The sequence below is a fragment of the Gobio gobio genome, assembly GCF_949357685.1.
Source record: "Gobio gobio genome assembly, chromosome: 15".
Classification (NCBI taxonomy): Eukaryota; Metazoa; Chordata; class Actinopteri; order Cypriniformes; family Gobionidae; genus Gobio; species Gobio gobio.
This window is the reverse complement of record NC_137108.1, coordinates 24247935-24272801: the sequence shown is the minus strand read 5'-3', so window position 1 is coordinate 24272801 and position 24867 is coordinate 24247935. Positions and strand designations below refer to the sequence as shown.

At 34.4% G+C, this 24867-nt stretch overlaps 2 protein-coding genes across 2 annotated transcripts; one reads left to right on the top strand and one right to left on the bottom strand.

Annotated features, from left to right (window-relative positions):
• Positions 1–151: 151 nt before the first annotated feature.
• Positions 152–22489, top strand: ceacam1 (CEA cell adhesion molecule 1; the record flags this gene model as incomplete). Its single annotated transcript, XM_079838099.1, is given in 15 exon segments — positions 152–173; positions 8716–8832; positions 8935–9018; positions 10344–10622; positions 10757–11020; positions 11113–11385; positions 14248–14499; positions 14601–14732; positions 14735–14869; positions 14963–15214; positions 15914–16189; positions 16272–16523; positions 19107–19382; positions 20063–20296; positions 21558–22489. Coding segments are annotated over 15 exon segments (2937 nt in total). The 3' UTR covers positions 21647–22489.
• Positions 21242–24745, bottom strand: LOC307138580 (uncharacterized protein). The gene is made up of 3 exons (XM_079836961.1): positions 24486–24745; positions 23809–23904; positions 21242–22596 (listed from the first exon to the last, which is right to left on the bottom strand). Exons 1-3 carry the CDS (start codon positions 24550–24552, stop codon positions 22466–22468), a joined length of 294 nt encoding a protein of 97 aa, XP_079693087.1. The 5' UTR covers positions 24553–24745; the 3' UTR covers positions 21242–22465.
• Between the last annotated feature and the right edge of the window lie 122 nt (positions 24746–24867).

The window sequence follows — 24867 nt, the reverse complement described above, 5'->3', positions numbered from 1 at the left end:
TTTGTATATTTATAAATTCACATGCTGTATTTTCCCTCATGGTGTGATAACACTGAACCGCAACTGGGAAGGATTTATCGAGGCAGATGTAGCGAGTTAAACTTTAACTTTGATTGTGTGTTTTATGATGACAAGTGACCTTAAACGTATCATGGATGAATTATCTGAACAAGGTACAAGGTATGCCTTGTTCATGCATGGTATTTCAGTACACTTTTTATTTACATCAATTTAATTTTAAGTTAATCTTGTTGTTCTCATGTCATGCTTAAAAAGAAATGGCAAGATTACGAAGGTCATTTTCACATAAATATATTAATATATTCTGAAAGTTCTTCAAATTCTTTCATTTAAGTATCAAATTACATACATCGACTTGACATTTGCTTCTTCCTCTTTTTTCCTGAGAAATATGTGAAAGCATTTCCTTCCCTGTCTGTAACTGCTGAAATTACATTTCTAAATTCATTGCTAGTTTTAACAGTAGTTAAATGTTCTGTGTAACATTTCTTAATATGAAACATACAGCAAATACAGATTTTGCACCAACTTTATGGATATTATTATATGGTTGGTATTACCATGTTCCTGTAAAACAACCTGTCTTTGATAGGGTACTATTTTACAGCCTGTTTGATAATTGTCTTTAATCATTATATAGCGGCCTAACTCCCATTGAAATGTGGACAAAGTAGGTAGGTTACACAAAAACTAATTATGACATACAATTTTAGCATAAATGCCTTGTGAAAATTATGAAACTTTAGATGTAGTTACACTTATATGTTTTCAACTTACTTTCTGGTGAAATTTCTGAACTTCCTGATGAAATTGTGGCCACAAGCAATGCTTCAATAAAACAATTTCCTGGATCATGAGTTATGAGTAACCCACTTCTCCAAAATAACCTTGAATTTGGTTACATGCCGTTTTTGCCAAAATAACTTGCAAGATGTATGATATTCCATGTAAGCAAAGTCAACAGTGGTTTAATTTCTTTGACATGTTCATGTTCTCGATATTCTTGGGCTATGGTTAGGCGTCTATTCAATTTTCATTGACAGCCCAAATTGTACCTGGTTTTAGCCTAGACGTTATCATACGTTTTAGACGTTGATCAGAGGGCTAAATTTATGTAAAACGAATAGTTGCTCGTCTGGGACCAAGTGTCATCATCAGTTTTGCCTTTAGAGGGGGGCACTATTAAATAATATTTTTGAAGGACTCTCGGGATCCCGTCAACTGAAGACACAACTTTCATAACTGACTATCATAGGCTAGCCTACTTGTTGTCAATCCCATGTCCTATCCACTGCCCTTTTTTTTTCAAGAGTCAAAAATAATTTGATAACTACAATAATAGGCCTAAAGAAGAGGGATTATTTTATGACAGGCTGACGATTTAAAACTGAGACCCACCAAATAAAATAATACATGCACTGTAAAAAACACAACTTGAAAAAAGTTGAAATGACTGATTTTGTTGTGTTGGTTCAGCAAAAATTCACACACTGTAAAAAACATAAATAGAAAAAAGTTGAAAAGACTGATTTTGTTTTGTTGGTTCAGCAAAAATCCACACTGTAAAAATCTCATACAACAAAAAAAATCTTAGTACTAATTTCCCCTAGTTTTTTCTTGTTGACACAACTTTTTAAAATAACTGAAAATAAGTTGTCTGTGACACAAAAAAAAAATGTTTAGTTGAGTCAACTTGACATTATTTGTTTTCTGGAGAGGTGCAACTATTCTGTAACAAATATTTTGTAGTTGAGCCAATTCATTTTGTGGCTATTGGAAACAGTTCTTATTGAAACTTTAAACTGAATTTTTTATTGAAAATGTTTAGTCACCATTTTGGTGATGAGCATTTCCTTTAGTTGGGCAGTTTGACTCTTTGGGTTTTATGTGATTTTAGTAACAGTGTTTAATAAAACACATAACATGTTGCAAAAAAAAGCTGTAAACAGTGATCAGGTGATCTAGATAACAGCATTATAAAGGGGAGTAGTTTATTACTTTATTCCTGATCTAAAGTGATTATTTTTTTAATAATCTATTATATTTACCAACAACAGCTTTATGCAGAAGATCAGTCATTCTGAATTATGATTTTTAAATACATTGTAGGATTTATTTTGGACTATATACACAGACATCAAGAATCAGCTTATGAATCTCAACAATGGTGACATGTTTCATGCCACAATGCATGCTAGGAGCCATAATTTTAATACTTTGTTGGCTCCCAGCATGCATTGCTGCATGAAGCATGTCACCATTGTTGAGATTCATATGCTGATTCTTGATGTCTGTGTGTGGCAAAATTCTTTTTCCCATCGTAATGTATTTTAAATTCAGAATCTGCTGCGACAAAGATTTGCTGGTAATTGTTAAATATTATAAAATATTGGTCAGAAACAACATTATTGATTTATTAGAGTTTATGAGGCTGAAAATGTGATAATCTTAATTTCTTAGCAACAGATTCTGTATTGCCAAACACCGTTTCAAAGGCCACAAACTCACACAAAGAGTCTAACTGCCCAACCAAAGGAAACATTCATCACCAAAATGGTGATGACCAAATTATTTGAATCTAATTGATATGAATGATCTAAGCCTGTTAATTCTTAAGAACTTCTGTTTCCAATGAACAGCATTTCTTGAATTGGCTCAACTACAAAAGATTTGTTACAGAATAGTTGCATATCTCCAGAAAACAAATAATGTCAAGTTAACTCAACTAAACATTTTTTAATGTCACAGACAACTTATTTTCAGTTCGTATAACTGTTATTTACAAAAGTTGAGTCAACAAAAAAAAGCTAGGGGAAATTGGTACTAAGATTTTTGTTGTTGTAGGCCTACAACCTTACTTTTTTTACAGTGTGGACATTAAAAGTTTATTTGATTTTAAGTGACTATTTCTTTTTATATTGACCGTATAGGCCCATATTAGGCTACCTGTATGCCTATAACACATCCATTAAAACATGTAGGAAAATCTGCCAAACCACAAGACGAACATTCCAACAATGTTCTATCTACTGAAAAACAATGAAGCTATGATCCTCACTAAATAACCCAGGCGCAACGCAAGATGGCGCCAGACAGTTGCGTTATGAAACAAGAGAGCGCGCGTGTGATACGACAGACTGCACCGGTTTCAGTTACCTGGATGAGTGATCCAATCAGAATCGAGCATTCCAGGCAGAGAACCATGTCGCGTAATATTCTCATCCAGCATTGATTCCGTTTCGTTGTTGCAGTGTTTTCATTACATAACAAACCTTTTATTTATAGCTACCCAGTGAGCATTGTATTTGAAATTATATGAGTGTCTCTTCTGGGGTACAGATTAATAGAATCAACAGACTCCTTTGTCTGATGCCTTGCGATATTAATGCAAACATTAGACAAATATTTCCAGACAATAGTGTGCCTTGCAGCATTACAGGTAAGGCAGGTCCACCCCAGCTAAAAAAACCCAGGCTTTGGTATTATTTGTTCTTCGATCACTTATTGAAGATATAATTGTCCCTCCGATATCATTGTAGGCCTACTGGCGTTGTTTACTTACTTTGTGGTTCCTCACAATAAGGGTGCAGCATGCATCCATAGCCTAGATAGGCTACTTTTTTCTTTTTTTTCCTATTGGTTATCTGTGTGAAGGTTTACAGATTTATTTGATTATTAGAAACGGGCATTGAATATTTTAAAAAGAATAAAGTCAAACATTTTAATTTTGTAACTTTCTCATCATGTCGTTTTAAATCTGAATGGACTTTCTTCTCAATCAACAAACTCATCCAGTGGTGACTGGAAAAGCCAGTTTTTTTTTTTTTTTTCATTTTATTTTAATGCAAATATGTCAGTCACTGATGTTAATATTGTCTGGGCACAACCTAACCGGGGTTAGTTGTAACGCACATGGTTTAAAACTTTCCACACATGCCAGGATGACGAAACTTAGTGTATTTAATAGTTGCCATATCAATATTATTTAGAGAAAAAATTAAGCCAAATTTAAAAAATCTTTGGACGATATCACTGAACATTTATTTAACCATAGCAAAAGTACATTTCTTAAGTTTATTTTTCATCTCTGTTTTTTGTTTTTATTTAAAATAAGACAAATCTGATATTATTGTAATCTTATATCTGTCATTTAACAGTTGAGAAAGTTCCTTAATGCTGATCTAACAGCAGAAGACACTAGCCTGGTTTAAACCAGTTGTGCAGGTGGGGTGTGTTGTAACATTGCGTTACAATGAGCCCCTATTAGAACTACGCTATTATATTCTATACTTTTATGAATTCTATTGAATAACCATGCACAAGAGGTGAATAATGACTGAGAGTCAATGTTCAAAGTTATTAATTATTATTATGTTTTGAACTATGCTGTATAGCCGTGTTTTGCAGTGTCTTTGTTGTCAAACTCAAAAATGTGTATATTTTTAATGATTACAAAATGCCGTTATTTTATTTGAAAAAGTTAATAATTGTATTTTATTGATAAAATACTTAAGTTTGCCTTGTATATATATTTTTTGATTAGATCAGATAACATTTTAAGCTGTCATATGGTCATGTTACAATGTACCCCTCACGTGTTACAATATACCCCACCTATGGGGCATGTTGTCACATTTCACTTCCATTCTTTCCGGGGAAATCGAGAAATAAGTATATACTGTACACGAAACAAAACCACATAATTGTACTAGACGTGTGAAATTAATGTGGGGAAAAAATAAATACTCTGAACCCCAAGTGGATTTACACAAACTGAGAAAGTCAAAAAGCGTTAGGTTGTGCCCCGCTCTCCCCTATTCATTACACCATACACAAAGCATACTCAGTATAGCTGAATCTCTGTTTCTCATTTTACCAGTGGCTTTCCTGAACTGAAAACATAAGCACCAGAACATCAAAGAGCGCATATGGGAGAAAATCTGATCTGTTTACTCAAGGTGTGTAGCAGGATGGGTGACAGACAAAGAGAATTTTGAACAATAGACATGTGACACAGATATTTAAATAGATTCCATTTTACATTCAAAACGGTAGAAGTAGTAGGCTACTTTTAGGGTTGGGAACCGAGAACCAGTTCTTATACCTTAAACACTTTTACAACCACTCTTTTAAAAGAAAATATTTCATTCTCCAACAAAAATGTCTACTACATAATCATACATCTGTAACAAATACTGTGGGGTTTATGTTTAAAACAAGAAAAATAGTTTAATGTGCTGAATAATAGAGTGTTTATTATTCTTACTAATAAGCACTCTTTAGAGGTAGAATAGAAGTGTTTGGAGAGCACTGCCCCAACAAGCTGTAGTACCCCTAAACATACTTTTTTCTGAGATTGTGCTGCTAACATCTGAAGTAGGCTAAGATGGGGGAAGATGCCACACTTAAAGGGATAGTTTATAGTTTATTTAAAAATTAAAATGACCCCCGCCAACTTACGGAAAAAGCATAACAGGTGCGACATATGACTAGGACGTGGCGTAAGCGTTTTGAACTGCGAAAGGCATTACACTTTCTTCACAAGTTGAATACGGAAGGCGGTCTGGTGGAAGCTAGATATTTTACTTTATAAAGTTTTAAATATGGATATTTTTCTTACAAAAACGCATCACTTCGCTTCAGAAGGCCTTTATTAACCCCCCGGAGCCGTGTGGATTACTTTTATAATGGATGGATGCACTTTTTTGGGCTTCAAATTTTGGGCTCCCATTCACTGCCATTATAAAGCTTGGACTAGTCAGGACATTTTTTTTAAATAACTCAGATTGTATTTGTCTGAAAAAAGAAAGTCATACACACCTAGGATGGCTTGAGGGTGAGTAAATCATGGGGTAATTTTCATTTTTGGGTGAACTATCTCTTTAAGAACAATATGCATTTACTTTTAAATTGTAACATATTTAGATATACTATAAGTTTATCACTACACTCTAAAAAAAAAAGGTTCTATATGTTGTATATATCTACAGGACATGTTAAGATATGGTGCTATATAGCACCAAAAGTGGTTCCTCTATGATTACGACGAAGAACCATTTTTGGTGCTATATAGCACCATATCTTAACATGTCCTGTAGATATATACAACATATAGAACCTTTTTTTTTTGTGGGGGTAAGACGGCCCCCTATTTGGGGCAAGAAATGAAAAGTGAAGATCTCTGAAATGTTCAGTTAATTCATGAAATTACTGAATAATAACCCCATGAAGTACAATACATATTAATGAAAAAAATTATATTTTCCAAAGACAAAATTGATCAGTTAACCTCAAAATGGTTTTGACTGAATAAATGTTGATATTCAGAATAAATTACAATATTATAGCATAGCCATTGATCATAAGTGATGACTAAGTTGAGATTTTTTACTTCTGTGGTCAAGAGAAAAAATGAAGGTCATCTTGCCCTGAGGAGCATCTTACCCTGTCTTATACCCTATATGTTAAATATATACTATAAACAAATGATGTGGTATCTCACCTTGGGGTTATATTTACATATAAATATGATTTGAAATAAATATGAATATTTTTCTATTGATTATATTGTTCTAAAGACATAATGATGATTAATAGGATCGCACTAATAGAGTAGTCCCACCTTGCTTCATGTTAATGTGGGTTTGCTCTGATTTGACCCATAATCTAAAAACATGAAGGTTAGGTGAATTGGAGACTGTAAGTTCCCCTTAGATGTGAGTGAAGATATGAATGTATGTCATCCTGTGATGGACTGTCCATCTGTCCAGGGGTTTCCCTGCCTATGGCCAGAGACACTGGGATAGACTCCAGAATCCCCGCGACACTAGGACAAGAGAATGTATGGATATCTTACCCCATTACTCATGATTTGCATGTCCAATTTATTTCTGATTATGTCTGATTATTATTAGGCTCTGATCATGCGTGACTAAATTTCATATGTAAAATCGTTTTATTCTTATTAAAGTGTCTTATTACAGTTTTATTCTTATTCAACTTTATGAGAATCATTCTTGGGCGTGTCAGTGAAACTTGAAAGTCAGCCGAAAAGCCTGTATCACATTTAAATAATCGCAAAACAAACAGTGATTCATGATTTTGCACTATTATTACTGCACAGAAACTCATGTCAGTCTAATGTAATCTTTTAGAACGCAAACAAAATGAAGTAATGTTAAACATAGCTTTTCATTGACATCAAACCTGTGTTCGGCTTACATCCTGCGCTTGAGATAAAAGTTTAATATTATGAAAACATACAGTAAATACTGAGAACTTAAAACCAGGAGTGACGTTGGAAGCTGGTGTGAATGACAACAGCAATCTTTAATTGTCATCCTGAGTCACTTCATGTTAATATCAACTCTTAGTGTTGATAGTCCACAATTTTTACTAACCACAAATCTTTTCCTACCACACCAGGAACTATTTAAATACATTTGGCTTGACCTTCGATTTGTGACTTGAATGTCAGCTGGGTACCAGCAGTCTAGATTACAGTCAACCACAACAAACACACCAATGACTCAAAGTGAATGTGTGTGATGATGACAAGGGGTGTACCTTTTTTGTCAGAAGCTTTCTCATTGGAGAACCTATGGTATAACAAGGTAAATATTAGCAGAATGAAAGTATGGTGATTACTCCATTTAGTTTAAGACTGATCTAAAGTCTGTGGAAGAATTTTCTAGTTAGGATTTCCACAATGGGACACAAATTACTTTCCTTCTTCTTCTTCTTCACCTTAATCTGCATACCAGGTATTTATTCAATCGTATTGTCATTTTCAATTAAAAAAAAATGTATGAACAACAATGCATATATATATATATTACTAGTAACCTTCAAATTCTGCATAAAGTATGTCAGTTTTAAGAAATTATCAGTAGTATTTAGTAACAAATATCTTTTGAAATTACATTTATAGCACATTACAATATGGCCTCATTTGTTAGTTACCTCAATAACTAACATGAACAAATTATTTTTGCAATATTTATTAACCTTTGGTAATGTTAGTTCACAGTGCATTAACTACAACTTTTTATCTTAAAAGGTGTTAGTAAATGCTGAGCTTAACAAGAACTAACAATAAACCATATACTTCTAATGCATTTATTAATCTTAGCTGACGTTAACTAAACTAATGTTAATAAATAAAACTCTGTAAGGTGTTACCTTTTTTTTTTTTTTTACTCAAAAGTGTGAAAGATTGTTATCATGTACAGTGCTGAATATTTGACTTTTCACAGTTCCCCTGACTGTAATTAGTATTACAAGAAATATAATGCATATTTAGAGGAAATGTACCAGAATGTCAGAATACAGTATTGGAATAAAGTGCCCAGATCACACATAAACAGAGAATGAATTACATTAGCAACAGCATTGCTTAATTAGAGGGTGATCCACATAGTAAAAATACTATTATTATAATTATAATAATTCAATATATGCTGTTCATTAGTACTCAGTACTCACTTGATTAGATGATCACTTTACAGTGCCTGTGTGTCATTTTTACTTCTACAAGCTAGAACATACTAATATGAAAACTACTATATGGAAACAAGCAACGAATATGCAAAGGCTACATGTAAATCAGATTTCCATCAAACTACAATGAGAGTTGAATTATTTCTTACTTCTTATGTTCAAAATGATACTGACTGGCTCTCCTGCTTTTCCTAGGTCTTTGTGCCGTGACCCTGGTTCCATCACAAAACCCTGTGGCAGTCGGGAGAAATATCACCATAAGTGTGATTGACTCCACAGACATTGCAGTTGGGACCTGGTTGTTTGGGCCCAGTACATTGTTCCTATGGTACCCGGGGGGCCTTCTTACGGGCAGTGGCTACCGAGATGGAATATATTTTAACAACACTACATATCAGCTCACCTTATTGTCAGTAACTCTGAAAAGTTCTGGCTTCTATGTATTGGATTCCTTGAGTCCGACCAAGTTCAAAGCAGAGATAACATTAGATGTTCAGGGTAAGTTGAATAAATACCCTTTTAGCCTACACACTGGGAAAATAAGATATTCACAGAACTTTAGAAACTTAAGTAAATGTATTCACTGAATTTATTCTAAGATACATGACTTGTCTATGCCTATGATGTAAAAAATGGTAAAAGCTGTTGATTGAGCTATAGAATTTTATTTTCATTCAGTGAAGATGAATAATATTTATATCTTGAATAAAATTATCACATAAAGCATATTATTAAATATATCAAAATAAGAAGATTTCTTAGGTTGTATCAAATGTTTCTTAAAATCAATGCAATTTATAAAACAATACAATGTATTTTATTTTGTGTTTTTTAAGAAATGTACATAAAATATCTTTTTGTAGGGGGTAATTTTCTTAAAGCCTGATAATCTGTGTCCACAGTTGTATACCGTTCCATTAATATATGGGACCACTGATTCATTTAACATTCAAAATATATATTTAACATGGGACACTGAAATTTTACAAAAGATATTCTTAGCTCTTCATGATAAAACAATATATAAGACCATTGTAAACCAAAACAACAGTTTTAATTAAATAAAAACTATTTGAAAATAGGGTTTTTTTCAAAACAAACATTGGTTACACTTTATATTAAGATGACGTAGTTACATTTTACTTACTCAATAATTATCTAAGAATAATTTTATTTACATTGTACACATTTTTTATGAGGGTGTTTTCAAAACAAACATTGGTTACACCTTATTTTAAGGTGACGTAGTTATTGTACTTACTCAAATAAGTATTGAGTAATATTAGTTAAATACATGTACTTACTAGAGCTACGGTTAGGGTTTGGTAAAGGGTAGGTCACTTGTAATTATGCATAATTTACAGTTATTACTATAGAAAGTATGTACATGTAACCATGTCAACTTAAAATAAAGTGATTCCCAAATATTTGTGCACACAGTTCAACTACACACTTACAAATACTCTCACTCCCCTGCACAAAATCTAATATTATGACACCTAATGTTTGCCATGTGAATACACTTTATGCTCTTTGAATACAAAGAAAACTTGTTTAAAACATTAGCCTAGGTATATACTGTACCAACATTATCCTGTAAGCTAAGATAACAGCATGATGTCTGACGACAGCAATGGTTTACATGTATTCTGCAATGAATATAAGTCCTTATACTCATGGTAAACTACAGATGATTTCATTGAGGGGATGCAGATAAAGGAATGGATTGATTATGGGAATAATATACACTGGTAGATGATGGGTACACATTCTTTGAGCTTGCAGAAACTTTTGTACTAAACATTTTTTCTGTTAAATTGTAGAACCTGTCAGTAATATTACTGCAGGTGTAAGCATGACAAACCTGGTGGAGTTTAACGACACCGTGACATTCACATGCAACGCCACCGGCACGCCACTGTGGTTTTCATGGCAAAACGGCAGCTCTGCAGTCACAGCGGGAGAAAGAGTTCAGCTCAGCAACAATGGACAAAATCTTGTCATCAATGGTGTGACGCGGTACGATGAAGGACCCTTCAAGTGTATTGTGGCAAACAACATCAGCAAAGAAGAGAGTATTCAAATGAATCTCAATATAAGCTGTGAGTATATGACAGTACAAAGTGTTTCACTACATAGCACTGTAACATGATCTCTTCAAAGTTCATAGGGAGGGATGGGCAGCTGACAATAACATGTTTCAAAAGCTCAATCTGAATTGGTTTTATGTGTTTAGATGGGCCTAGTAACCTGAGAATTGCAGCCTCGCCAGAGAACATGGCATATGTTTCTGGTTCGGCCATTTCTCTGTCATGCTCTGCTGACTCCAAACCAACACCTTCATTTTACTGGATGTACAACGGCAATCCTCTGAATGTCATTGGTCCCACTTATAGCCTTTTAAGCACTACTCAGAACACAACAGGATTCTACACATGCGTTGCCCAAAATGAAGTCACACGCAGAAATGCTGCAGTGACAAAAACTATTCGTATAGTTGGTGAGAACACTCTCGAAATATGTTTGTCTAAATTTGTTATGCTTACTCTTGTGATCTTTTTATCACCAATACATTGTTGTTTCTTTATTTAGATCCAATAGCAGCAGTGACGCTGACTCCATCAGGCTCCCCAGTAGAAAACATGCCTTTTAATCTAAGCTGTAATGTTGTGGGACCAGTGGACTCCATTCAGTGGATGAAGAACGGCACGCACCTGTACGCCGACAATACGATAAATTTCTTCAATGACAACTCAACCTTGAGCGTTAAGAAACTCGCTCTTAGTGATGACGGACTGTACCATTGTGCAGCTAGTAATGCTGTCAGCAACATGAGCAGCCAGGCCTACAACCTTATGGTCAACTGTGAGTATGATGACAGATATTTCCAGAACATCCATGTTTCCTGTGAATACTGTATAGAGTAAGATGGGGTAAGATGTCTTCCCACCATTCATTTTTCTCTTAAATGTCATCGCAACACATTGGTTATGCTTCATGGTTATCCTCTTATTAATCAGCATTGGTGAAATGATCACATTTTTTAGTGTTAAATAATAGTGAGCTGTGAATTTATTTTATGTTGGATATTTATTTATAGTTATTATTTATAAATAAGTTCCATAAGTTATGCCACATATTCAAACATCTTCATTATTAACATAACTTATAGGTTAATCAAGTTAAACCATTCTATTTGAATCCCTAGTATTTTAAAGCAAAGTTATATAATTTATATAATTATATATTATAAAACGGATAGTTCTGGTCCTTGATTCAGACTGGTTGAGTCACGTTCTTCAAACATAGCCTACACCCGTGCCGTGACCAGTATTAGCCTAAAGCACTGTTTATTTTATGAATTAAATAAATATTTATATAAATATTTTTATGGACTGATTGTTTTATAAAAGCAATACGCCCAGTGAAACCGTGGTTTGCAGTGAATTTATAACAGCTAAGGGGCATTGCTAGGCATGGATTCTTGGGGCTTATTGCCTTAGTCTAGTTCATATGTATCTCATTAGATGTGACAACATTAATAATAAGAAGAAATGTTTCTTGAGCAGCAAATCAGCATATTAAGATTATTTTTGAAGGATCATGTGACAATGATCCTGAAAATTCAGCTTTGCAAATTACAGTAATGACTCAATTAAAGTTTATTGAATAAAATACATGTTAAAATATATTAAAATAGAAAACTGTTCTTTTAAAAATTTTAATAATATTTTAAAATATTGCTGTTTTATTGTATTTTGATCAAATAAACGCATCCTCTGTGAGCTTAAGAGGCATCTTTCAACAATGTTAAAAAAATATTAATATTCCAAACTTTTGACTGATATTGTATGAATTGTATGAAATCTTTTTATGCATCATTGTTAGTTATGTTTATTACAATGTAATTATAACTTGAAACAGAAGGTTAAAACTGCTCATGTATTTGCTAGATGGCCCGATCCACACAACAGTCTCTGGTCCAGACGCAGCAGTAGAGGGATCCACCGTGACCTTCAGCTGTTCGTCTGTTTCTCGTCCCCAAAGTCAATACAGCTGGTATTTCAGTGGCTCGAAAGTGGCCGAGGGTTCAGTGTATGAAACTGCAGCTCTCGCACGAAACCATAGCGGACAGTACACCTGCATGGCCTTCAATAACATCACAGGCATTAGCAGCAACGCCTCAGTGCACTTAACTGTACTTGGTGAGTCATTGAATTCAGTGCTTAGCCTGGTTGTTTTCAATTCTGAAATGGTTGGAAATGTGGTTAAATATTATTATTATTTTTTTATGTAATTTTAGCTCCTGTCAGCAATGTTATGGTGAATATTAACAATCAGCAACCAATCATCAACCAACCATTCACACTAACCTGCACTGCCAGTGGAGATGTTGAGCACATTCAGTGGATGAAGAACGGCACAGAAATGTCTAACGACAGTCGGATCACTTTCTCCAATAACAACTCATATTTAAACTTTAACACGCTCTCTCTCAGTGATGATGGACTGTACCAGTGTGAAGCTAGTAATGCTGTCACCAAGATGATCAGCCAGGCCTACAACCTTATAGTCAACTGTGAGTATGATAGACATTTCCAGAAAATCAATGTTTCCTGTGAATACTGTATAGAGTAAGATGGGGTAAGATGTCTTTCCACCATTAATTTTTTCCCTTAAATGTCATCACAACACATTTATTAAATGGGTATGCTCTTATTAATGCATTTGTGAGGGTTATTCTATCTGAACATTTCTGAGGTGAAATTATCATTTTTTTTTAGTGTTAGATAATAGTGAGCTGTGAATTTATTTTATGTTGGATATTTATTTATAGCTATTATTTATAAATAATTTATTTAGTTCCATAAATTATTCCACATGTTCAAACATCTTCATTATTTACACAACTTATAGGTTGATCAAGTCAAATCATTTAATTTGAATCCATAGTATTTTATAGCAAAGTTATAATTTATTTCATTATATATTATAAAACAGATAGTTCTGGTCGTTGATTCTGATTGGTTGAGCCACGTTCTACAAACATAGTCTACACCCGTCACATCAGTATTATTGCACTGTTTATTTTATGAATAAAATAAATATTCAAATAAATATTTTTATGGACTGATCATTTTATAAAAGCAATACACCCAGTGAAGCCGTGATTTAAAGAGAATTTATAACATCTAAGGGGCATTGTTAGGCATGGATTCTTGGGGCTTATTGCCTTAGTCTAGTTCATATGTATCTCATTAGATGTGACAACATTAATAATAAGAAGAAATGTTTCTTGAGCAGCAAATCAGCATATTAGGATGATTTTTGAAGGATCATGTGACACTGGAGTAATGATGCTGAAAATTCAGCTTTGCAAATTACAGTAATGACTCAATTAAAGTTTAATTGATTCAATTCAAGTTTATTTAATAAATTAAAATATATTAAAATAGAAAACAGTTCTTTTAAATTGTAATCATATTTTAAAGTATTACAGTTTTATTTTATTTTGATCAAATGAACGCAGCCTCTGAGCTTAAGAGGTGTCTTTCAACAACGTTAAAATAATATTAATATTCCGAACTTTTGACTGATATTGGATTCAAAGAATTGCTCAAATCTTTTTGTACATCATTGTTAGTTATGTTTATTACAATGTAAAGATAAAATAGTGCACCTGTATAACTTGAAACAGAAGGTTAAAACCTCTCATGTATTTGCTAGATGGCCCGATCAACACAACAGTCTCCGGTCCAGGCGTAGCAGTAGAGGGATCCACCGTGACCTTCAGCTGTTCCTCTGCTTCTCGTCCTCAAAGTCAATACAGCTGGTATTTCAGTGGCTCGAAAGTGTTCGAGGGTTCAGTGTATATAACTGCAGCTCTCGCACGAAACCGTAGCGGACAGTACACCTGCATGGCCTTCAATAACATCACAGGCATTAGCAGCAACGCCTCAGTGCACTTAACTGTACTTGGTGAGTCATTGAATTCAGTGCTTAGCCTGGTTGTTTTCAATTCTGAAATGGTTGGAAATGTGGTTAATGTTTTTTTTTTTTTTGTATGAATGTAATTTTAGCTCCTGTCAGCAATGTTATGGTGAATATGAACAATCAGCAACCAATGTTCAACCAACCATTCACACTAACCTGCACTGCCAGTGGAGATGTTGAGCACATTCAGTGGATGAAGAACGGCACAGCAATGTCTAACGACTCACTTTCTCCAATAGCAATTCATATTTAAACTTTAACCCGCTCTCTCTCAGTGATGATGGACTGTACCAGTGTGAAGCTAGTAACGCTATCAGCAACGCGACCAGTCCGGGCTATGACCTCAAGGTCTTCTGTGAGTGAAAAACCTTACTTTGACCTAGCTTCTGAAAGTATCTGAAAGTAACCCAGATCAGAGTGTGACCTATACCATATCTTTGTATTTCAGATGGTCCATGGAACACAACAATCTCTGGTCCAGCTGTAGGAAGTGTAGGACATACTGTGACCTTCAGCTGTTCTGCTAACTCTTACCCCACCAGTCAATACAGCTGGTTCTTCAACAGTTCAAAGGTGCATGATGGCCCAGTGTATGAATCTGGAGTTCTCTCAGTAAACTATAGTGGACTGTACACCTGCATGGCCTTCAATAACATCACAGGCAGCAGCAGCAACGCCTCAGTGCAGTTAACTGTAAAATGTAAGTTATTAGGCATTGAAATAACGTATGCTGTATTAATAATTTGTTAGTTCTGTTGTTCAACAGGCAGGTCAACACATCTGTTGAGTTCTTATATCCAACTTATTTTGCAACTTCAAGCATAAGCTATTTTTCTATGAATGTGCAAGACTTTTCTTTAGGCATTATCTAGGTAAATAACTAGAAGAATAACAGTGCAGTAAACGGCTGGCCAGTGTGTTTCTGATTATGATAACACATTAAAATAATATGAAAACAAATACCAGTTCGCAATATCAAGCAGCATTACAGACTAAAATAACTGGAAGCAGATTTGCACATTCAAGTTACAAATTACATCTTATTTTAAAAAATAAGGTGCAGAATTACTTAAAAGGGATAGTTCACCAAAAACTGAAAATTCTGATATAATTTACTCTCATAGTCCAAACAAGCATGAGTTCCTTTCTTCTTTGCAACACAAAAAAATATATTTTGACGAATGTTTCTGCTGTTTTAGTCTGTGCATTTAAAGTCAGTGGAGTTCTAAACAACACTGGACCACATTTACTTTCAGTGTCAACAAAAACACAGAATTATTTCAAAATATCTTATGTTCTCCACACAATAAAGAAATGCATACTGTACATGTTTGGAACGACATGAAGGTGAGTAAATTATGACTATCCCTTTATAAGATATCATCTGTCTAAATTTCAGATCCAGTCAGTAATGTTATTGTAAATGCGGGCACTCCGCAACCAATCTTCAACCAACCATTCACACTAACCTGCACCGCCAGTGGAGATGTTGAGCAAATCCAGTGGATGAAGAACGGCACGTTCCTGTATCCTGAAAATGGAATCACTTTTTCCAGTGATAATTCCACCATGAGATTCCAAAATCTCTCTCTTAATGATGACGGACATTATCAGTGTGAAGCAAGTAACATTGTCAGCGACTCGACCAGCCCGGCCTATGACCTGATGGTCAACTGTGAGTAACAGATATATTTATAGCATGTCCATTTGAAGCAGTGTTCATGGGAATAATTTTCAATGAAAATGACATCTTTCAGATGGCCCATGGAACACAACAGTCAAAGGCCCAATCATGTCAGAGACTGGGTCCATTGTGACCTTTAGCTGTACTGCTCGCTCTCATCCGCAAAGTCAATACAGCTGGTTCTTCAACAGTTCAAAGGTGGCAGAGGGCTCAATGTATCGAACTGCAGCTCTAAAACTAGATGATAATGGACAGTACACCTGCATGGCCTTCAATAACATCACAGGCAGCAGCAGCAACGCCTCAGTACACTTGACTGTAATAGGTAGGTCTTTTTTTAACCCAATTGTTTTTTTTCCTCATATACATATTTGAAGAGATCATTTGAAAAAGTGATGCATATTTTGCTTATATAATATATACATTCTAATTTATTTTGGTAATCAGACTACACTGGTTGCACTGTATGTTTTGATTTACACACACACACAAACACAAAATATCCTAGAGAGTCATTCACTCTTAGCCTGGATGCCAGCCGAACTTAGCCCAGCCCACAACATTTGAGGTCGGGAAGTTCGGTCTGGACTTGATCCGTTGTGGAGCAACTATGCTCGAACCAGAGCTGTTCGGACCAATGAAATTGTCAGGGTGGGCGTTGAATTTGTTTACTAAACAGAGAACTTGTTCGTATATGCATTCACCGTTACTATTTCTCTCAAAAATGATGACTGTGTTTGTAAGTACTCTGTGTATCCTAAAATTCTTTATACAACACCGGCAAAGATCATTTCTTGTCATTCTGGAAATCAGACTACACTGGTTGTACTGTATATTTTTGATTCCCTAAAAATAACTGGTTCATTAGAGTCAATCGATCACTGGTCATGCTTGTATGTTTTTGATTCACCTAAAAGAACTGGCTCATGACGTGAGTCATTTACATTTACGCATTCGGCAGACGCTTTTATCCAAAGCGACTTACATTGCATTCAAGGTACACATTTTCCATTTTGTCAGTTCTTGCTTTCCCTGGGAATCGAACCCATGACCTTGGCGTTGCTAGCGCCATGCTCTACTTTTTGAGCTACAGGAAAGCCTGTACCTTTTGTTTGGGGAATCACACTACACTCTGGAACCGTATGTTATTGATTCACTTAAAAGATTTGGTTCATAAGAGTCAGATGTTCTTGAATCCGTCGAAGCTTGTTTCCCCCACAATTCTGACTTTATATCTCACAATTCTGACTTTATATCTCGCAATTCTGACTTTATATCTCACAATTCTGACTTTATATCTTGCAATTCTGACTTTATATCTCACAATTCTGACTTTATATCTTGCAATTCTGACTTTATATCTCACAATTCTGACTTTATATCTCACAATTCTGACTTTATATCTCAAAATTCAGACTTTATATCTTGCAATTCTGACTTTATAACAAGCAATTCTGACTATATCTCAATTCTGACTTTATAACACGCAATTCTGACTTTATATCTCACAATCTGATTTTATATCTCACAATTCTGACTTTATATCTTGCAATTCTGATTTTATATCTCACAATTCTGACTTTATATCTTGCAATTCTGACTTTATATCTCGCAATTCTGACTTTATAACCCACAATCTGATTTTATATCTCACAATTCTGACTTTATATCTCGCAATTCTGACTTTATAACACGCAATTCTGACTTTATATCTCACAATTCTGATTTTATATCTCACAATTCTGACTTTATAACTCACAATTCTGACTATATTTCGCAATTCTGACTATATATCTCACAATTCAGACTTTATATCTTGCCATTCTGACTTTATATCTCGCAATTCTGATTTTATATCTCGCAATTCTGACTTTATATCTCACAATTCTGACTATATATCTCACAATTCAGACTATATATCTCACAATTCAGACTTTATATCTTGCCATTCTGACTTTATATCTCGCAATTCTGACTTTATATCTCGCAATTCTGACTTTATATCTCACAATTCTGATTTTATATCTCACAATTCTGACTTTATATCTTGCAATTCTGACTTTATATCTCGCAATTCTGACTTTATAACACGCAATTCTGACTTTATATCTCACAATTCTGACTTTATAACACGCAATTCTGACTATATATCTCACAATTCAGACTTTATATCTTGCCATTCTGACTTTATATCTCGCAATTCTAACTTTATATCTCGCAATTCTGACTTTATATCTCACAATTCTGACTATATATTTCACAATTCTGACTTTATATCTTTCAATTCTGCCTTTATATCTCACAATTCTGACTATATATTTCACAATTCTGACTTTATATTTTTCAATTCTGACTTTTTAACTCCCAATTTTGACTTTTTAACTCGCAATTCTGACTTTGTCTCGCAATTCTGACTTTATAACACGCAATTCTGACTTTATATCTCACAATTCTGACTTTTTAACACAATTAATTATCATTCTTGTAGTCGTTATAATAAACATTGCAGTATTATAAAATACACAAGTGCATAAATATCATGCAATTCTGACTTTATAACTTCCAATTCTGATTCTATAACTCTGAATTCTGAGAAAAAAAGTTGCAATTAACTTTTAAAATGTTTTGTTCTGTGGCGGAAACAAGCTTCCATATGAATCAGACTACACTGTTGCATTGTATTTTTTTGTGTAGCCCACAGGGACAGTTCAATAGAAAGAGATTTCTTGCAAAGATTTGCAGTACATGTATTTTTATGGCATCACATTCAATACAGACTGCAAGCTAAATCATTAAAATAAAGATAATTCCAATGAAGATTACTGTTAAACGCGACCCTAGTACATAAGTACATAATCACACTACTTACCACACTTTGAAATGGACTAATATTCTGTACACTCAACAGATGCCATCACTGAAGTGAAAGTGACCTGTGATCGTTTCATTCCTCTGGCTTCTCAAAGCCTGCGGCTCATATGTAATGTGAAGGGACCCTACAACAAAATCCACTGGCTTCAAAACGACCAGCCTTTCCAGCCATCAGACGGAGTTATATTTTCAGCAGATAATACCTCTGTGACCTTCAAATATCTGAAGACCGCTGACGATGGGAAATACCAGTGCGCCGCCACAAACGCAGTGAAAGAGCTTGTCAGTGATCCATATTACCTTGTGGTCAACTGTGAGTAATATAAAATATAAAAAGTTAATATAAAAACATGTTTACATGTTTAAAAAATAATTAAGGAGCCAAGCACAAAAGTTGGACTAAACGAACTGCCACGACTATGGCATAATTTGTATCATTGTGCTCAGAATGACTCCAGGGATCAACCCAGACCATTTAATTAGAATAAGTTAAAGTATTCAAAAGCGATTGCATTTTAAAACATTTCTTTATAGATTTTGACCACAAGGTGCCTGTCTCGAAACTTTTTGAAACTTCAACAGGGCGTGATGTCGACTACTCATAACTCTTAACAATACAGTAATGTGTTCATTAAATTTCAGTAATTTTACTACAGAATTCAAAATGGCAGATGCCTAAAATGGCCGACATGGTGAAAAAAGTCTCGTGATTTTTGGTCAGCAATATAATTTTTTCATATCTCTTTCATATTTCATCTTAATACAGCAAATTGTTGATGGAGATACAGCCTCACGTCCATTTTAGCATTCATCCAATTTGTTGATTTACTGTAAGAGAACAGTTGGGTCTGTCAAAAAGTTTTTAAAACCTTGCTGCCAGCATGGTCTGAAGGTGTGCTTCGGTTCGGTGCTTGGCTCCTAATTACTTTGCTATAAATATGACTTTAAAAGACTATTTTGCACAAACTAAACCTCTGCGTGTTTCCTGAGCAGTTGGACCACAGAGTGTGCAGATCATTGTACATCCAGGCATTCCCCCCAAGTTGACATGTCAAGCGGTGTCTCAGCCACCAGCTGTGTATTATTGGATCCTCGAAAACAACACGATAGTGGGAAATCAAGCTACCATAGAAGTTCCCATGAAGTATATCCTGGGCAGCAATTACACCTGTGTGGCCAAAAACACTTTGACCAATGTGACGGTCTACACCAGCCAAGTCGTCAGTTGTGAGCATCAGCCCAAATTCACACAAAACAGTTAACATGCAATATAGAGCAGTCTTTCCCAACCTTTTTTTGCCACGGCACAGTTTTGATAAGAAAAAATCCCACGGTGTGTCACTCCACGTTAGCCTCTATGAAATAAAATGCTGTACTTATGCAAACATCAGTAAAATAGGCTAACAAAATTGCACAAACATCCATTGCTTCAAATGACATAAAAACTTGATATTATAGGCTATTAAAAGTACTCGCATGTATTGTGAAACTTGAGCTTAAGTCGGGTAGGAACACAATAATGTCATATTAATATGATATTGTTGGTGATGATAAAACAAATTTACATATTGTCGCTGTAGGGCGGAAACCTCATATTTAATTAAAAGCTGTCATCGAAGTTGGTATTATTGTGGCTTTATATAGACACTTGCACAGGTGTCATTATAATATCAACATTTTATGAAAATCAAGTTTAATTTGAGTTACGACGTTTTTGACCATCGAATGATATATTTTGTCTGTCACTGGAACAGCCGCATGTGCATCGCATTACGTTTTCATCAACGTACAGGATATCAAGTTTATTATATCTAAATGGGAGCTCAGTTTTCTTGTTGTTTAAATCTGACACAAAAAATGAAGCTCTATGCACATAATATTTAAAACAGCATTTGCTTCAACTAGGAGACGGCAAAGACTAAGACTATTTTACGCACTTCAAATACAAAAAACCTTAGCCTTTATGGACTTTATGGTAAATACAATGCTGTACTTATGCGAACATCAGTTATTTATTTGATACCCTAGTTATTTAAGTTATACCCTTGCACTGCAAACAAGCAGGGATCTCCAAACTGTGCACGGCCACGGCACATTCTAAATGGAGGCGGGTGGAGTTATGAGGTTTGACTGACAGTTAGAGGAGCCAATGGTTTAGTCACAACCTCTTTTAAATGCTTTTTATTGGTTAAATATGTGTAAACCCCCACATACAGACGTAAAAATGTTAAGTATAAAGTCGTATAAAACAATGACGAAATATCGGGATACAAGGTTTCGGCCAGACAGTGCGATGATATAATTTTATTTGTGTCGTTTATTTGGACGTATTTTTGGGAATTTGATCCTTTTCCTCAGCACAACTGACAACCTGTCACAGCACACTAGTTGGGAAACACTGATATAGAGTTTAATTGTCCAAAATTGCTGAAATAATTAGTTTCATGCTATGTTCTTGAAGTAACCATCCTCTCTGTCTTTCCCACAGTCCCCAATGCTGCAGTCAGCGCCCAGGCGAGCTTGCTGCTGACGGCTCTTCTCGCTCTGCTGCTCCCTGTGCTGGAAGAATGGCTCTAATAGGCCTACCGATATTACTGTCAGGATCAACATGACATTGTAGGCCTCACACTGTCTGTCTGAATGAGGCTTTTAGATTAGTAGATTAGATTAGTGCTAATATTAATTTTAAAACGGAACACTCTTTTGGCAACTAAAAAAAAATGGGTTACATTTTAATTGAACCATACTGCATTATTTACCTATATATTCATTTTCTAAAAAAATGATATATGTGGTACATTTATTACTATCACTAATCGGACAGTAATTTAATGAATCACCCATTTAATATGCTATACTCTAAAATAAAGCTGAACTTCACAGATGCAGAATTAGTATGATTTGTAGCTCTTTTTTTAGGTGTGATAGAAATTATCTCTTTCGGGAAAAACTATGTGCATCAAATTCTGGCATATTACTTATCCAAATATATATATTATGTTTCATATATATCTCACAATTATAAAATATTTTCTTACAGGAAAAGTGTGATTAATGTATTTTGTGATTATTTTAAAGATAAAAAAATGTGAAATGTTATATATTTTCTTTATAGAATGAAATAAAAGCAAATTATTCAAACAAACTGCTCTTTTTATTAGCAACCTGTTTTATTCTTAAATGCACTTGTACATCTTTTTCCAATATATAAATCTTTTCCAATTGTAAAAACTGAACCTAGAACACTGGGTAGATTAAATGTTTTGGAATAGTATAGATACAAAAGTAGTTCAGTATACACTACTTACTTTAGATATTGTGTAATGGGTACATGTATAAAACTGTAGGGGCGTATAATTTGTGTGTATTGTGACTGTGAGAGTCAGAGAGAGAGAATTAAATCGGCATACTGAAGACTTTGCGGACTTTCTTCTCCTTCCTGTTTCCTCCAGTCAACTGTTGGCATTTTTTATTCATCTTAATCCTCTTCTTTTGGCACAAATCTTTCTGCTTTTTGTCGTGGATTCCTGAAAATAAAAGAAAGGAAAATGGATAGGGCTGTCAAGTCATGTAATCTTATTAGATGTGGTCATTAAAGTCATTCTTCTGTTAAATGAGAAAATAAATCAAATAGATATTAGAAGAAGTAGCTTTAGAAGAAAAAACTAATTATTTGCTTCAACATAGAATTTATTACACAAACTTTTAGCCATGAGGGTGAGTAAATGATGTCAGAATATTCCTTATTGGGTGAATTATACCTTAAATATTTAGTTTTTTTATTACGATGGAAATATGAATAATCTTCATAAGAAACTTAAACTGCCAGTATGTTGCGGTAAACATCTAAATGAGTAAGTCATTGACTCATTCATTCATTCAGTCTCTTTATGGCCATTCACTCATAACGCGGTTTGCTCAGAGATGCACTACAGTTCTGCTCTGGATTCATAGGAAAGATTCTCATTGGCAAATTGAGCAAAAGCAGACAATATTGTGTCTAAAATATAACACAATATTAACTTATTTATTGAACTCAGTATCAGTATTACATTTGCACTCATGCTATTCGGGACAAAAACAGCACTCGTGTGATATTGTAATTGTTACATATTATATTGCTAAGAGACAATATCTCTTTGTTTAACATAACAGATATATTTCATACTCATACATTTGTCATATACAGGAGTTTTGTATGTTTTTTTGTATTATTTAAAAATATATATATGTTCCAGTGTTTCATGATCTGCTCTGTTTAAAGTAACTGACAAAATGGTCTGGGTAAATACAGGTTGCATGACACACTGTATTGACGTTGCAGCTCACAAGGACAGTTCTGCTCCAGAGCAATTCTTCTTCCTATGTAAAACACCACATCAATCAAAATGACTCTTTCATTTTCACCTGTAAATACTTTAGCGCATGTTACAGTCACACTACATTTGGACAGTACATACTGTTAAAGAAAATGTCATTTATTCTGAACCAAAACTTGCATCAGCACACTTTAAGAAGCACACTGAGAGACACTTTACTACTGGTTAATTGCTGCAAAACATAAAACAAATAAAGTCTACAAAACAATTCTGTTTTCTACAGAATCGCAAGGATATGCAGAAAAGGTTTGTCATGCAAGAAAATATAAGAGATTTAGGGCTCATAGTATTTTGTGACTCTTTTCTAAACCATTTGATTCAATGTTGACCTCTCAGTAAAAGAGAGTACTATCATCTTACCACTGCAGTTGCACATCCAGACCGGTCCTTTGGAGACGACGTGACCTTTGACCACTGGAGATTTATCTGCATCTTCCAGCTGAGACTGGGCTGCACCTAAGATACATATAAATATTCAAATAAATCCCACATTTAATTTAAAATCAAGAATTTTTTAATGTATCATATTACAGGATTTAAAGGATAGTTCACCCAAAAATTTAAAATTCTGTAATTTACTAACCCTCAAAGTTGTTCTAAAGTGGTATGAATTTCTTTCTTCTGCTGAACACAAAAGAAGATAGCTGGAAGAACATGGGTAACCAAACAGTTGATGGAAACCATTGACTTCCATAGTATGAAAAAAAATACTATGGAAGTCAATAGGGTCCCATCAACTGTCAGGTTACAGACAATCTTCAAAATGTCTTATTTTTTGTTCAGCAGAAGAAAGAAATTCATACAGGTTTGAAACAACTTGAGGGTGAGTAAATGATAACCGAAATGTCATTTTTGGGTGAACTATCCCTTTAACAGATATTCAAAGCAAGGCAAAACAAGGATATTGTTTTTTTTATTACATAGCACAGTAGCCTATAACAATATAAATATAAAGGACAGCAAAAAAAAAAAAAAACATAAAAAACATATAATCATACTGTAAATGTAATTATATAATTCATAATTTTATTTTTTACCTTGACAGTGGATGTTAGTGGCAACCATCACAGCAAAGGCCAGCAGAAGCACCTGGAACTTCATCATTATCACCAGCGCTTAGAAAGAAAATGAGAAATACTGCCTAAAGAATGCGTTTAAGTCTTCAAGACTCCTGCTTTTCAAGAGAACTCTGCATTCAAAACTGGGGTTACACAGTATTTATATGACAAAGCTCTGATTTCTGCCTCAAAAGCCACATCTGGTTATGCCCCAACTTGCTGGATAGAATTTTAGAAGTGAAGTGTGAATGAAATGCTGACAGCATTTCTCATCTAATGGAAACTGTCCAGATCTGTGATAAGGGTTGCATGCAATTTGGGAAAAGCAAGCTATTATTTTGCCGAATTTCAATGTCCCCTT

Coding starts and splice junctions, on each gene's coding strand:
- LOC307138580 (XM_079836961.1), bottom strand. CDS start 24,552: ATGATGAAGTTCCAGGTGCTTCTGCTGGCCTTTGCTGTGATGGTTGCC. Junction 23,905..24,485: donor CACTAACATCCACTGTCAAG/GTAAAAAATAAA, acceptor TATGTATCTTAG/GTGCAGCCCAGTCTCAGCTG. Junction 22,597..23,808: donor CTGGATGTGCAACTGCAGTG/GTAAGATGATAG, acceptor TTTTATTTTCAG/GAATCCACGACAAAAAGCAG.